This window comes from Echinops telfairi, unplaced genomic scaffold (genome assembly GCF_000313985.2).
Source record: "Echinops telfairi isolate 266 unplaced genomic scaffold, ASM31398v2 ScPeMD7_25;HRSCAF=90, whole genome shotgun sequence".
Classification (NCBI taxonomy): domain Eukaryota; kingdom Metazoa; phylum Chordata; class Mammalia; order Afrosoricida; family Tenrecidae; genus Echinops; species Echinops telfairi.
In genome coordinates this window covers 19,303,807-19,317,767 of record NW_022103922.1, presented here as the reverse complement: position 1 = coordinate 19,317,767, position 13,961 = coordinate 19,303,807, and the positions used below count along the sequence as shown (strand labels likewise).

Genomic DNA, 13,961 nt, shown 5'->3' with positions numbered 1-13,961 from the left:
TGAGCCCTGGGCCCCGCGCGGCTCCTTGGCCGCGCCGGTGGCTTTATTGCCGGGGCCTCGGGCAGGTGAAGCCGGCGCCTCACAGGTCTTCCACAGACGGAAAGTGACGCCTCGTGGTCCAAGGTCACCGAAGGGCGTGCCGGGAGGGAGGCCGGGCGTGGAGGTTCGCTCCCCGGGTGCGAGTTGGGATTCGCAGCGCGGGCAGGGACGGGCTGTAGAGGGTCAGCCGGCGCCCACCCCGTCCCCGGACCCTTGCCCGCTGCAGCGCCCAGGTGAGTGGGCGCCCGCGCGGCTCCCCGGCCGAGATTTGCGGCGCGCTCCGAATGTGGCAATCGCCGCTTTCAATCAGTTCCCTCCCGCCGCCGCCGAGGTCGCGCGGGCTTGCTCTGCACCGCCGTGCTCGCGCCGTTCGCGCTAAGGCTTGCCTTTGCCAGCTCCTTGTGCCCACGTTCTGAAGTTGGTTTCGGGAGAAGCACATGGTTCAAAAACTAGTAGGACACCTTCCTGGCCCGGTGCAAAAAAAAAAAAAAAAATTGGTGTGTGGCTTCACAGATTCCTTTGTAGGGCCCAGTTGGAGTTGAGAAGAGTTGTTTACACGGGTGAGAATTCACGGACACTTTCTCCTTATTCGAGCTCTGTTTTGCTAAAGGGAGATTAGGACACCACCCGATGTGTTTCGTGTTCATTTCATTCTGAAGCTTATCGCACGCAAGAGGTTTAAGGAGCGCTGGTGGCCTATGGTGGTGTAGGGATTACAAGATGGGCTGCTGATCACAGGGTCAGCGGTTCAAAACGCGCCAGTCTCCGCAGGAGATGTGGCTTTCTACTCCCTTAAAGATCTCAACGTTAGATCTTTAGGTTCTAAAGCCACAGAAATCCACAGGGGCAGTTCTACCAAGTGCTGTAGGCGCTATGAATCAGAATGGACTCAGTGCCGGTGGGTTTGGACACGCTGGACAGCTGACCCTAACCAGGCACTGGGGAGAGAAGACTGGACCATCTGTTCCTATAAAGGTTTCAGCCTAGGAAACCCTAAGCAGGACGGCTTACAACAACAGATTGAGTTTTGTAGTTAATGTTAGATGCCATCTAAACATCTTTAATCCATTCTCACATCGCGATCCTATGTACAGCCGAACCGAAACAGCGGATCCGGCGCCATCCTCACAATTGTTCTTAAACTAGTGTAGTTGATTCTAGTCGATTTCAGATTCCCACTCAAAGCGCTCAAATAAGGACTGGGCACAAGCGCCCCTGTTAGTTTCTGAGACTCAACCTCTATGGGAGTGGAAGGTCCATTTCTCTCCCACGGGAGCTAGTGGTTTTGAACTGCTGACCTTTCAGTTAGCAGCCCATCGCGCCACCAGGGCTCCTGTAGTTTATAGCTGAAAATAGCAGAAACCATTTTCCTAACCTCATTAGCAGTCAGAGTTGACTCAGAAGAAATGCCCAGTCATAGAAAGTAGACTCATGTAAAGTACCTCAGGAAAACCAATTTTTGACATGCACAGATGTTTAGCAGAAGTTTCCAAAGGAAATTTAGTTTGTAGACTTGTTGTTCTGCCCCCCCCCCAAAAAAAAAAAAACCGGATCATTTAAAAATATTTCAGACGGACACAATGCTTTCGTGGGTAAACTCCATTCATACTCAGAGATGATGGGTCGGTTGTTCTTTCCCGAGTTTGTTTACATGCATAGAAATGAAAAATAAAAGTCAAGTGTCTCTCCCATTTGACAGATTTGAGATGCAGGACCCTGGAAATTCTTAATTGTTTCTTTTTCATATTATCATTTTAATTGTCCTAAAGATTTCCTATTCCAACTTTTACAGCATGAACCTTATGTTCCGGGCCTATTTATTTCTGTGATAGCTGGGTTTTGTTGCTGTTGTTTTGTTTTTGTAATAGCTGTTTTTAGGGTTTGTTCAGCAACCTTCTTAACCCCTGTGTGTCCAGAGCTCAAAGAAGTCCAATTTAATGTTCAATGTATAAATATTTGGTTGTCGAGAAAACAGGAAAGGAATCCTTGGTGGCACAGTGGTTAAGCGCTGGGCGGTTAGCAGCTCATTCCGTTTGTGCCCTGTCTACCACAGCCTTGGAAAACAGGGAGGGTGTGTGTGTGTGTGCAATATTTCTCTGTCCTGGATGGTCCCTGGGAATTGGAACTGACTCCATGAAACATGGCAATCGATTTGGCTTTGGGGAGTGTAGATAATAGGAGGGAACACAATAACAATGCAATTGAATTATTTGAGTATTACAGTTTCAGTTGAGCTAATAGAGATACAAGAAAATCTAAAAACTCACCTAATTTACAATTAAAAAAATTTTTTTTTACTTTAAAAAACAAGAAAGGGAGCCTAAGAAGAGTCACGGGGCTGTGACAATGGAATACAGGTATTCTAGCATCAAGCTAATTCTCACTGCTCGTTTACTGCTTTCAATGTGGACTTATGCAGGTATAAGTGGACCAGCAGTGCTAAGTCCAATGGAAGCGTTGAAATTGTTTTTAAAATTAAGGTTTTTTAACTGTCAAGTAAGCATTGGACTGGTAACCTCAGGGTCTGTGGTTCAAATGCTCCAACTACTCTGAGAGAGATTTACCTCCTCGGAAACCTGACTGAGGGTCCACAGGAGTTGGTCCCTACTTTCTGAGACGGTATCAGAGAGTAGCTACCTCTTTCTCACTCAGAGTGGCTGGTGGGTTCAGCCCACTTGTTTAACAACCAGTGTTTGACCCACTGTGCCACAATGGGATGGGAAAAGAAAAAGCCTGATTATCAATCGAATCACTTTCTTCCATTTTTGACTTGAGCCAATTACTTGATTCTTCCTCATGTATAAATGGATAGAATGATATTCACTAAAAAGAAAGATTATGTGCATGAAAATAGACCGTTTATTTACCAAAGGCAACATCCAGGGGGCCAACAACCATATGAAGAAATGTTTGCATTCATTAGCAATAAGAGAGATACAAATTACAACAACAATGAGATTGACATATCACCCTGTCCCAGGGGGACAGACAACAGAAAAGTGGGTGAAAGGAGACAGCAGCCAGTGTAAGACATGAAAAAAATAATAATTTATAAATTATCAAGGGTTCATGAGGGAGGGGGGCAGAGGGGAAAGTGAGCTGATACCATGAGCTCAAGTAGAAAGAAAAAGTTTTGAAAATGATAGCAACATATGTACAAATGTGCTTGACCTAAAGGATGGATGGATGGATTTTGATAAGAGCTGAAAGAGTCTCCAGTAAAATGATTTAAAAACAACAACAATGAGATACCACCTTACACCCTCACTTTTAGCAATAAATAAATCAATTTTAAAAATAAAACCACCAACTTCAATGCTGTAGCATGCACTTCATTTTCATCTTCCTATTCACTTACAGAATATCCATTCACCTAAGAATTGTAGGTGAATGGATGTATTGGATTGGGTAAAAAATGGATAATAGTAATTTATAACATTAAAAAAAGATTAAGGCATTTAAAACCCATTGCTTCAGTCTTGGGTTCTTTCTCTCATGTTCTCGGATCCCTTGCTCTGAGGCAAACCAGTCCACATCATCAGGCAGCCCCAGGGAGGAGCCCAAAGAAGCACATTCTGAAGTGGATCTGCTCCCAAGTTGAGGCAGTCCCAGCCAACAGCTTGACTGCAGCCCGCTGAGAGACTGACTGATCCAGTGCCACCCAGCTAAGCCACTCCCTGATTCCGTGTGTGTGATTTAGGTGAAAGTTTACAGAACAAATTGGCTGTATATTCCACTCCTGGGTATTTTTACTCAGAAACTATAAGACAGTAGATGTTTGCTGTTTCAAGTCATTAACATTTTTCACATCATTTGTTATTCAGCAATAGCACAGTAATATCTGGAAGACAGCAGGTGCTCATTAATGCCGTAGCTCCTCCCTTAGTAATTACAACTGGGCTCAGCATATGATACTTAGCATCCTATAACACTGATCCAAGTTTACTGTAGTTCATAGCGTGATAGCATTTACAGCCATAGAAAGAGAAGGGAGGTAGAAGTGGAAGGAAGGGACTTTATCCAGTTCTTGGCTCCATGAGAATTTATTAAAATATATTTCATTCAATGTCTAATGTTTATTTTAAATTCATACCTGGGGACCAAGAAGTGGTAGTAGATGGGTGTTCAAGCAAAACAAACTGGACATACATTGGAAATGAGTGATGGATACTTGGAGGTTCCTTACGTCATTCTCTGCTTTTTGTTTAATTTTTCATGATAATGAAGATCACTTTGATTGACTTCATTTTTCTCATTTCATAGCATCAAAAGTTTGGAACCAAGTGGAATCTGTAAAGACCATCCAGTGGACTCATCTGATAAACTAATCTGACTCATATGATAGGCAATGATATGAAGTCCCAGAAAAAGCTTATGATTTACCCAGAGTCTTCCAGTCTCATTTTGGGTGATTTCCCATTTTAGTATTGAAGAGAAACTCTTTTTTTCTTTTTTAAGCAAAATGGAAGAAATTTATTGGAGCCCATATGGGAGACCCCAGGGGAGCCCAGCATACGCTACTGTGTAGGCATGCCCAGCAAAGGGTCACACCACTCACTGTACCCCCATGTCCCAGAGGGACTCCCCTTGAGCCTAGCCCCAAAGCCCCAGGACTGGCTAGGGGTGGGGACGGTTCTTTATTTTTTTCCACACAGACTAACTTGTTCTAAGTTCCCTGAAATAGCCTCTGTAACATGAATTCTTACCTGTAATCCACACGTTTTAGATCATTTGGATCCCGCTACCCCAACCCTCTTGCTGATTTTGGAAAATTGTAGAATGTACTCCTTACCTGTTAAAGTGCTTGGCCACCGTTTTAGATTTAAGAATAGTATCAACAAGCACTGGATCTACTCATGTGATAGCCGAATGACCAGGTGCGTCCAGACTCCAGAGGGAATCTTAGCACACCCTTCTCTTTGCGCTCCCCTCCCCATCTTATCTGACTCAGGACTCTGCCACCGCAGCTGCAGCTTTATCGCAGGGGACTCCTCTGCTTGACTCAGCACATTTTTTAGCCAGTCTTCTTTTCCAGGCCTACCTGTCTACATTGCTGGGCTAGGTACAGGTGGGAAGAACCAGCCCAGGACTTTTGGTCCTGAGTTGGAATATCTGTTCCTAAGAACAGCATGCTAACAGTTCAATAAGAAACAGAGGGAGGAAAACACCAGGAATGAGCAGGAAGGTAGTCTACACAAGGCCTGGCTGTTCTGGGCTTTTAAGTGGATGCAACAAATCCTCCACCCTGGTCTTTCTTCCCTACTCTGGATTTGCCCTTGTGCTCACTTGAACACCATCTCTTCACCTAAAAGTGCTTACACAACCAGTGTCCCTAACTGGCACTTGTCCACATCCTCCCATGATGGCCGGATATGTTCCTGGTTCCCCATCTGTTGCCTAGCCTGGCAAGAGTTAGACTGTCACTGTTTCTCCCAAACCATTTTCTGGGCCTCTTCTTCCGAGGTTACTTCATCTCAAACCTTCCTGACCAAAGACCTAGGAATAGATGTATTCTTCATTTCAAAGATTAGCTTTATTTAACACCTATTCAAGTATTCCTCTAATGGTACGTAAGGCTCCTTTCTCATGAAAAGGGAGAGATGAACTGATACTCCTAGCAGAAGCTGTGTCCAAAACGGATGGACAAAAACAGCAATTTCCTTCCTGCTTTGATGTCCAGGGGAGCATTGGTGGCACAGTGGCTGAAGTTCGCAGCTGCTAACCCGAAGGTCAGCAGTGTTCACTTACCAGCTCCTCCCCAGGAGAAGGATGTGGCAATCTTTGGCAGAGTCCAGCCTCGGAAACCCTATGTCCTATAGGGTCACTTTCCCTTGCGAGCTTTCTCATGTCTTTTTTTTTTTTTCTTTAAGTGTGGTTTGGGTGAAAGTTTAAAGCACATGCTCTCTATCGTGCTCCCCCTCATTTCTCACCATCATTTCCCTCTAGTTACGTCATAGTTCTGAGTATAATCTGAAGCTGTTTCTTTATTTTGTAAGTGTAGCAGAATGCTATCAGGTTATTCATTTTGTGCTTTTCTGTCTCCATCTCCTAGATATCATTTAAAAGTGATTCCCCGTCTTCCCAGCCAGTCAAGAAACGTCCATACTGCCTTGAAAGAAGCAGAACTCTTATCAGAAAAGACCTTAAGGAAGGCGCTGTGGTCAGATGCTGTGGAATTGATTCAGGCTTAGAGCAGCTCTATGGGACAGGGTAGAGTGGCCCCATGGGGTTTTAAGGCCGTGTGTTTTGCAGAAGGAGCCCTGAGAATGCAGTGGTGAAGCCCTGGCCTGCTAACTGGAAGGATGAGGGGAGGAAAACCCACCCCGTGGAGTGGTTCTACTCTGCCTTAGAAGGTCGCTATGATGAACTGGCAATAGGCTTGATGTTATGGAATCTTACGCATGCAAATCACTAGGTCTTTTCTCCCACAAAGCAGCTGGCCTGTGAATGTGGCCTTGTTTGGAAAGAGGGTCTTTGAAGATGTTTGCAGTTCAATTAACATGGGGTCATCCGAGTCAGCGCCCATCTGGGTGGTGTTCTGAGAACAGACAAGAAACTGAGCCACAGACTATGTGACTGTGCAGATGCAGCTGCAACCAGGGAATTCTTGCGTCTACCAGAAGCTGAGAGGCAAGACAGGCCTTTCCCCAGACAGTGGTTCTCAATCTGTGGGTCGCGACCCCTTTGGGAGTCAAATGACCTTTTCACAGGGGTTGCCTAAAACCATCGGAAAACACATAAATATTTCACAAGATATAGTTACATATTGTTTTGTGATTAATCACTTTGCTTTATGTTTAATTATGTTCAATTTGTAACAATGAAAATACATCCTGCATATCAGATATTTACATTATGATTCATAACAGTAGCAAAATTACAGTTAGGAAGTAGCAACCAAAATAATTTTATGGTTTGAGGGTCACCACAACAAGAGGAACTATATTAAAGGGTCGCTGCATTACGAAGGTTGAGAACCACTGCCCTAGAGACTTCTAGCCAGCACCCCAGTTTTTATCCTTTAGAACTGTGAGACAATATATTTCTGTTCCTATAAGCCACCCAGTGTGTCCTAGGAAACACTACGAGCAGGGCGAGTTTTAGGCTTTCCTCTGACAGCAGCACTGTGGCTCTTGGCCAGATGAATGGAAGCCTGTGTTCTGAGACTTAAGAATAACTGCCCGTTTTATCAGTTCCACAACTTGAGACCAGAAGGACTAGCTGATGCCTGGCTACCACTGTCAATGTCTCCCAAAGGATCACATTAGAAGATCCTGGATAGAGTGGGAGGAAATTGCAAAACAAAACTCAAAATCGTGAGATTGGATTTATTGGTCAGTGGATACGGACTGGTCAGACTCCCAAGGCTAAGGCCCCTTCAGTCACCCCTCAGTTCTAGAACCAAACTCATACTCACTCCCACCCCCATTCCTCCTATCCCCCACTCCTGGGTTAGAATAATCAGCCATTGGAGATCAAAAGGGTCACATTTACATAAAGATAGAGGGTTAGGAAAGAAGGAAAATTGGAAACAGGATGTGGGACAAGTGAAGGTACATTGAAAGGACTGCAGGGGATGAATAACAAACACTTGAGTGTGTATAAACTGTTGAATGTAAAACTGATCATCTGCTCTGCAAACCTTCACCTATTTCACAATAAAAATAAAAGTATTATTACCCATTGTTGTTAGTTACCTAGGATACAAGTCAGGAGTAACCTTGATAACCAGAGAAACAATGATGGTATAGAAGGGAAAGCCTTAGCACTAACGTTTGAGAACAATTGGGCAGAAGCGATGAAACAGGCATTCCCATCCCTCACATAGTCTCTGAGGCCTAGAACTCAATTTTAGTCACTGGTTCGCCCCACAATCTGGATATCCCCAAGGATATTACTTGCCAGCAAGCCACACCTACATTCCCTCCATGCTTGCCCCATACAGAATTGCACATTAGTTAGTACTTTTCTAAACTGGAAGCCCACCACAGCCATCACTTCTGACTCATAGCAACCTTATAGGACAGAGTAGAGCTGTCCCACAGGCTTTCCATGACAGCCAACTGCAACATCTTTCTCCCATGGAGCCGCGGGTGAGATCAACCTTTCAATGAATAGCACTGTACCCCCTCCGCCGTCAAAAGCACTTATCTCCCACAAGAACTCAGGCCTGGGGAGTGGGGGCAGCTTTTGCTTCAGTGAAGCTGAGACTAGCCTTCCCTTTAATAAAGTCCATCCTTTCGTGGATCAATCTTCATACTTGTAAGGAAGTTGAACAAAGGGCTTTAAAAAACTGTGTATCTGTTTCAAGTCCTGGGTATGTATCAGATTGTTAGGTTTCCTAGAACTTCAGTTCTTTAGTTCTTCCTCAGGGAGATCGGAGTACTAGTGCTGTTGTGGTTGAGTTTGGGGCTGCTGCCCATGAGGTCAGCCGCTTGAAGCCCCTAACCTCCGAGGGAGAGAGCTATTGCAGTAAGAAGTTTCAGTCTTGGAAACCCACAGAAACAGTTCTTCCCTGACCTGTAGGGCTGCTGTGAGTTAGAATTGACTCGATGGCAATGAGTTTGATTTGAATTCGGTTAGGGAGGCTTTATGTATTGAATCATCTCCCCCTACTTAAGTGTTGTGAGTCCTAAATCCTAGAAACCATAGGTGCATGCCTTGTAAAGTCTATGGTTGGTCTTTGTTATGATAATGAGGCAAACAGTGTAAAGTGTGCTCTTTTAAGTCAATCTCTTTTGAGATTAAAAAAAAGAGATTAAGCAAGTCAGCAGAGGAGAAATGGGGTAAGAAAGATGCCAACACACCTGGAGATCACTAAGGAACCAAGAAGCAGACGCAGGTGAGACAAGGAATCTCTTCCACACCTGACAGAGACAGCCTTCACCCTGGATCCAGACTTCTAGCCTCCTCAACTGTGAGAAAATAAATTTCTCTTTGTTAAAGCTCTCCACTTGTGGCATTTCTCTGATAACCGTGCTAGATAACTAAGCCAGGAGGGAATCCTTCCTAGAATAGGCTCTTTAATTTGACAGTACTGCCACCTATCATTATGCCCTAAAAGCATTATGTTATTGGGAATAGGAGAGAATACCACTCAACAATAAAACAATTATCAGTTTCTAAAGAAATCTGTACTTGACTAGCTGGCAGTAACCCTGTTCAAACATTATTAATATAACCAAACATTATTATAACATCAGGGCTATGGGCAGGTTCATTGCAGTTCAACCCACTGCTACGAATTTGCATTTCTACCCCAGATATATGGAATCAGAATCTACATTTTTATCAAGAGCCCCAGATTCTTACAGATCCCCAGATGATTTCTGATTCGGTGTAGCTGGGATGGAAAAGTCAATTCTTGGCAGGGTTGGAGCCAGGAGGAAAAGGTTCAGAGCCCTGGCTTTAATGATCATGGAGGTGAATTTGGATTTAAGTTAGAATTTTCCTTATCAAATTTTTGTTACTTTCTCCTTTGTGATAAAACACTGGGTTAGAATTAACTAGAATTAACCTCCCATGCTTTCTGTGAAATTAATTGTCTGGGCATTAGAAAAATGGCAAATACAACATTCATATATAACTAGTAAAAAAAAAAAAAAGAAAGAAAAAAAAAATAACTAGTAGGTTGACTTCTGCCACACCCAGACAATATAATGACACATGTCTATCCTGTCTGTCACGTAACAGCCGGGAACTTGAGCAAACTGACTTAATCTCTTAGTTTATAACACTTACCTTGTACTAGATTAAATGGAAAACAGAGTGAGTGAACAGGGTATTTATAAGGCATTCTTAGTAATTCATTGTCACTCCTGTCCCTACCAACATGGCATTCCGTCTACTCCCTGCTATCATTAATAAAACAATCTTTTATAATTTACATTGCTCAAGAAGCTGTTGCTCTTTTTGCTACAGACCCCCAGTTGAGGTCTCAGAGTCAGAGGGCAGGAGAAAGGATTAGACATATATGTCAGAAGTACGTGTTGGTGCCATTGAGCTGGTTCTGCCTCATCGCAACCTTAGCAATAACAGAAGGGTTAAGACATCTGCATATTGCAGGATGTTAACGAACCTCCCTCTAATCCTGCGGCACTGTCTTCATATGGTCCAGTTTCTCAAAGTATTGCAGCCCTGGGTGCAGTGGGCTACATACTGAGATGTTGTTGACCCTAAGATCAGCGATTTGAACCCACCTGCTGATCCTTGGGGAGGGGCAGGTGGAGGCTGATGCTTTCTACTTCCTTAAAGATTTAAACTAGTCTCAGAAACCCAAAGGTGCAGTTCTACCCTCGCCTATAAGGGAGCTATGAGTCAGAATCAGCTAGATGGCAGGGAGAGTTTTCTCCGATAATAGCGAATAGCTATGAAAGAATACAATCCCAACACACACCTTTCCTGATTTGAAATCATGTATGGACCCCTGTTGGCATGGTGGTTACTCGCTGGCCTGCTAGCCATTAGGTAGAAACCACCAGTTCCTTCTTAGGAGAAAGATGGGGCTTTCTACTCCTGCAAAGAGTTGCAGTCTCAGAAACTCACAGGGGCAGTGTTACCCTGCCCTACAGGGTTGCTATGAGTTGGCATGGACTCAATGGCTTTGAGTTAGTATATCCTTGTTCTGTGGATGAGTTCAACAGTAGCACATGGAATGTTCTGAAATTCCCATTTTTCCCAATGTTATCCATGAGTTTTTGTGACCTACACAGTCAAATGCCTTTGTATAAAAAAATAAAAAAAACAAGTAAATATCTTTCTGGTATTCTCTGCTTTCATCCAAGATCCATCTGACACCAACAATAACATCCCTTGTTCCGCCTTCTCTTCTGAATCTGGCTTGAATTTCTGGTAGCTCCTTGTTGATAATACTACTACTACCATGTTTCAATTATCTTCAGCTAAATTTTACTGCCATGTGATAGCAATGGGATTGTTGGACAAATTCCATATTCTTGTGGGTCACTGGGGTAGTTAGTTTATTGTGCCAACCTGCCCGATAAACACCTGTGGGGTTAATTGAAGGGCGGAGAGATAAATGGCTTGGTGAGCCTTGCCTGTTATGTCTCTTGCTCTTTGATCATCGGACCAGTGTGCAGCTGCCTTGCTTGTTCTTTGCCTCAATTTGCAAGCTACACTACCTGTGGGACACCTAACCCGTGGACTGTGTCACTGTAATTTGAGGTTCCTTCAAGACCTGCTTCGCCACACCATTGGAGTTTACATCTTTTGAGCTGGGGACTGTCGGACCCTGTCATCTGGCTGACTGTTAGTGACCTGCCTTGCTGTTTGCTGCCTGTGCCAGGACAGCCTGCATTGCTCTTCAGAGGACTACCTGACGGCCCTCAAGACTTGAAGGACTGCCAGTGTCTCACAACTGTCTCACGGGAGTGAGTTGCACTGAGCCATTTGTACTGCTTTATAATTTAATTAACTTTATTTCTTGTGTTATACATCTATCTGTGTGTGTGTGTGTGTGTGTATATATATATATATATATATATAATTATTAGCATTCTGATTTTATTTCTCTAGAGAACCCTAACACAGTCACCTTTCTTTAGAATGAGCACAGATTTGGATTTCTTTCCACTGGTTGGCCTTGTAGCTGTCTTCCAAATTTCTTGTCATAAACTAACGTGTGCTTCCATCAGTTTGTGAAAACATGTCCATTGGTATTCCATCAGTTCCTGAAGTCTTGTCCATTAATGCCTTCTGTGAAGCTTGGACTTCTTCCTTCAATACCACCAGTTTCTGATCTCATGCTCTTGAAATGGCTGGATATCACCAACCAGTTCTTTTTGATACAGTGAATTCATTCCATCTTCTGATGCTTCCTGCATCATTCAATATTTTGACTATAGAAGTTCTCAACATGTCAACGTAAGACTTGAGTTCTTTCGAGAAATGCCGAGAGTGTTCTTTTTGGTTCTCGGACTCCAAGTCTGCACATTTCATTGTAATGTTTTACTTTGCTTTTTCACAAGCTCTACTGACATCTCTTTGATTTTTACCTTCCTGTTCTTTTAATGACCTTTTATCTTCTTCATGGATGATATTCCTGATGCCATCCTACAACTTGTCTGGCCCTCAGTTACTAGTGTTCAATGCTTCAAATCCGTTCTTGAGATGATCTTTAAATTTCAGTGGGATATACTCAAGACTGTCTTGGCTCTTGTGGATTTATTCTCACTTTCTTCAGCTTCAACCTAAAGCTACATACGAGCAGTGTATGCTCTGTTCCACAGCCAACTCCTGGCCTTGTTTTGGCTTTGCTATTGAGAACTTCTCCATTATATCTTCTGACAGGCATTGTCCATTTGATTCCTGTGTATTTCTCCTTGTGAGGTCCAAGTATATGTCACCCTTTAAGTTGTTGGAAAGGTATTTGCAACAAAGAAGTCATTGGCCCTGCAAAATTCAATCGTGCAATCTCCATCTGCATTTCTATCACCACAGCCATATTTTCAAACTAGTGATCCTTACTCTGTCTCCAACTTTCACATTCCAGTCACCAGTAACTACCAGTGCATTTTGATTGCATGCTTGATCCCTGTCAGACTAAAGAAGTTTGTGGAATTCTTCAGTTTCTTTATCATTGGCTTTAGTGACTGGTGTGTAAATTTGAATAATAGTTCATCTATTAAGGATCAGCTATCAGAAGATCAGAAACAAACAATTCTGTTAGAGGGGTCAGAGTGGAGACCCAAAGCCTGTCTGTAGACAATTGGACATCACCTCACAGAAGGGTTACACGGAAGGGACAATTCAGCCAGGGTGCAGTATAGCACCAACGAAACACACAACCTTCCTCTGGTTCATTGATGCTTCCTTTCCCCCACTATCATGACTCCAGTTCTACCTCACAAATCCTGCTAGACCAGAGTCTGTACGTTGGTACAGATAAGGCTTTGGACACACGGAAGCCAGGACAGATAAACCCTCAGATACAGTACTTTATGAAGGATTCATGGAGGGGGGCGGCGGGAAAAAAGAGGAGCTGATAATAAAGGGCTCAAGTAGAAAGAAAATGTTTTTGTAAATGACGATGGCAACATATGTACAAGTTTGCTTGACATAATTGATTTTTGGATTTTTATAATAACTGTAAGAGCCCTCAATAAAATGGGGGAAAGAAACATTGTATTAACTGATCTTTCTGTATGCATATAGATATTATCCTATCACACGCCGTATTATACTTCAATGTATATCATGAAATATTCTTTTTCTTGTACTACGTATTTTACTATATGCAAATGCCAGTGTATATAAAACAACCCTTGTGAAATAGAAATTCATGAAAATTCAGAGAGGTAGATGTTAAGGACTGACAAAAGTACAAGTTTGGATAGTATGGCACATGTAACTGCGAAGACAAGCTTTTGTACACGCTTCAAATTTAGCTCTCCTTGAATAGTCACTGGTCCGTGAAAAGTGGCTTAGAAAACTTTTGAAAGATTTGTCTTACTACAAAAATGAACAGACTTTCTGGGGCCTAAAGGGATTTGTACTTGAAGATGCTCCAGTCAGCAGGGGGTCATGTTGAGCATTCTGCAGACAAAACTGTTTCAAATCTGCAGCTGCCTGGGAAACTTTCACACAGTTGAGCCCGGCCTCCAGCCAGAGCGGCTGAACCACTTTCTTCATGGCGGTAACACTGGAAGAGCCAGACATGGCGAGCAATAGAGCTAGGAGACATTCATTTCTGGGTCGTTGGGCTTGGCGGGTGAGTTGGACGGTTAGCGCGGCAGGGGGGCCAAAATGTTCTTTTTGATGATAAATGTGATGTCATTTCTCTTGGATTTCTCATTCCCAGCATAGTAAATCATATGACTCTTGTATTGAAAATGGCTAATACCAATCCATTTCAGCTCAGTGATGCAGTTGGAACCTACAAGCTGCTCCACAGCTGGAGGAGA

The 13,961-nt window shown here is 43.4% G+C and overlaps 1 protein-coding gene across 1 annotated transcript; it reads right to left on the bottom strand.

Annotated features, from left to right (window-relative positions):
• Positions 1-13,509: 13,509 nt before the first annotated feature.
• LOC115869401 (guanine nucleotide-binding protein G(I)/G(S)/G(O) subunit gamma-5-like) lies at positions 13,510-13,716 on the bottom strand. Its single transcript, XM_045289098.1, has one exon. The coding sequence runs from the start codon at positions 13,714-13,716 to the stop codon at positions 13,510-13,512; it is 207 nt and encodes a 68-aa protein (XP_045145033.1).
• Positions 13,717-13,961: the final 245 nt, after the last annotated feature.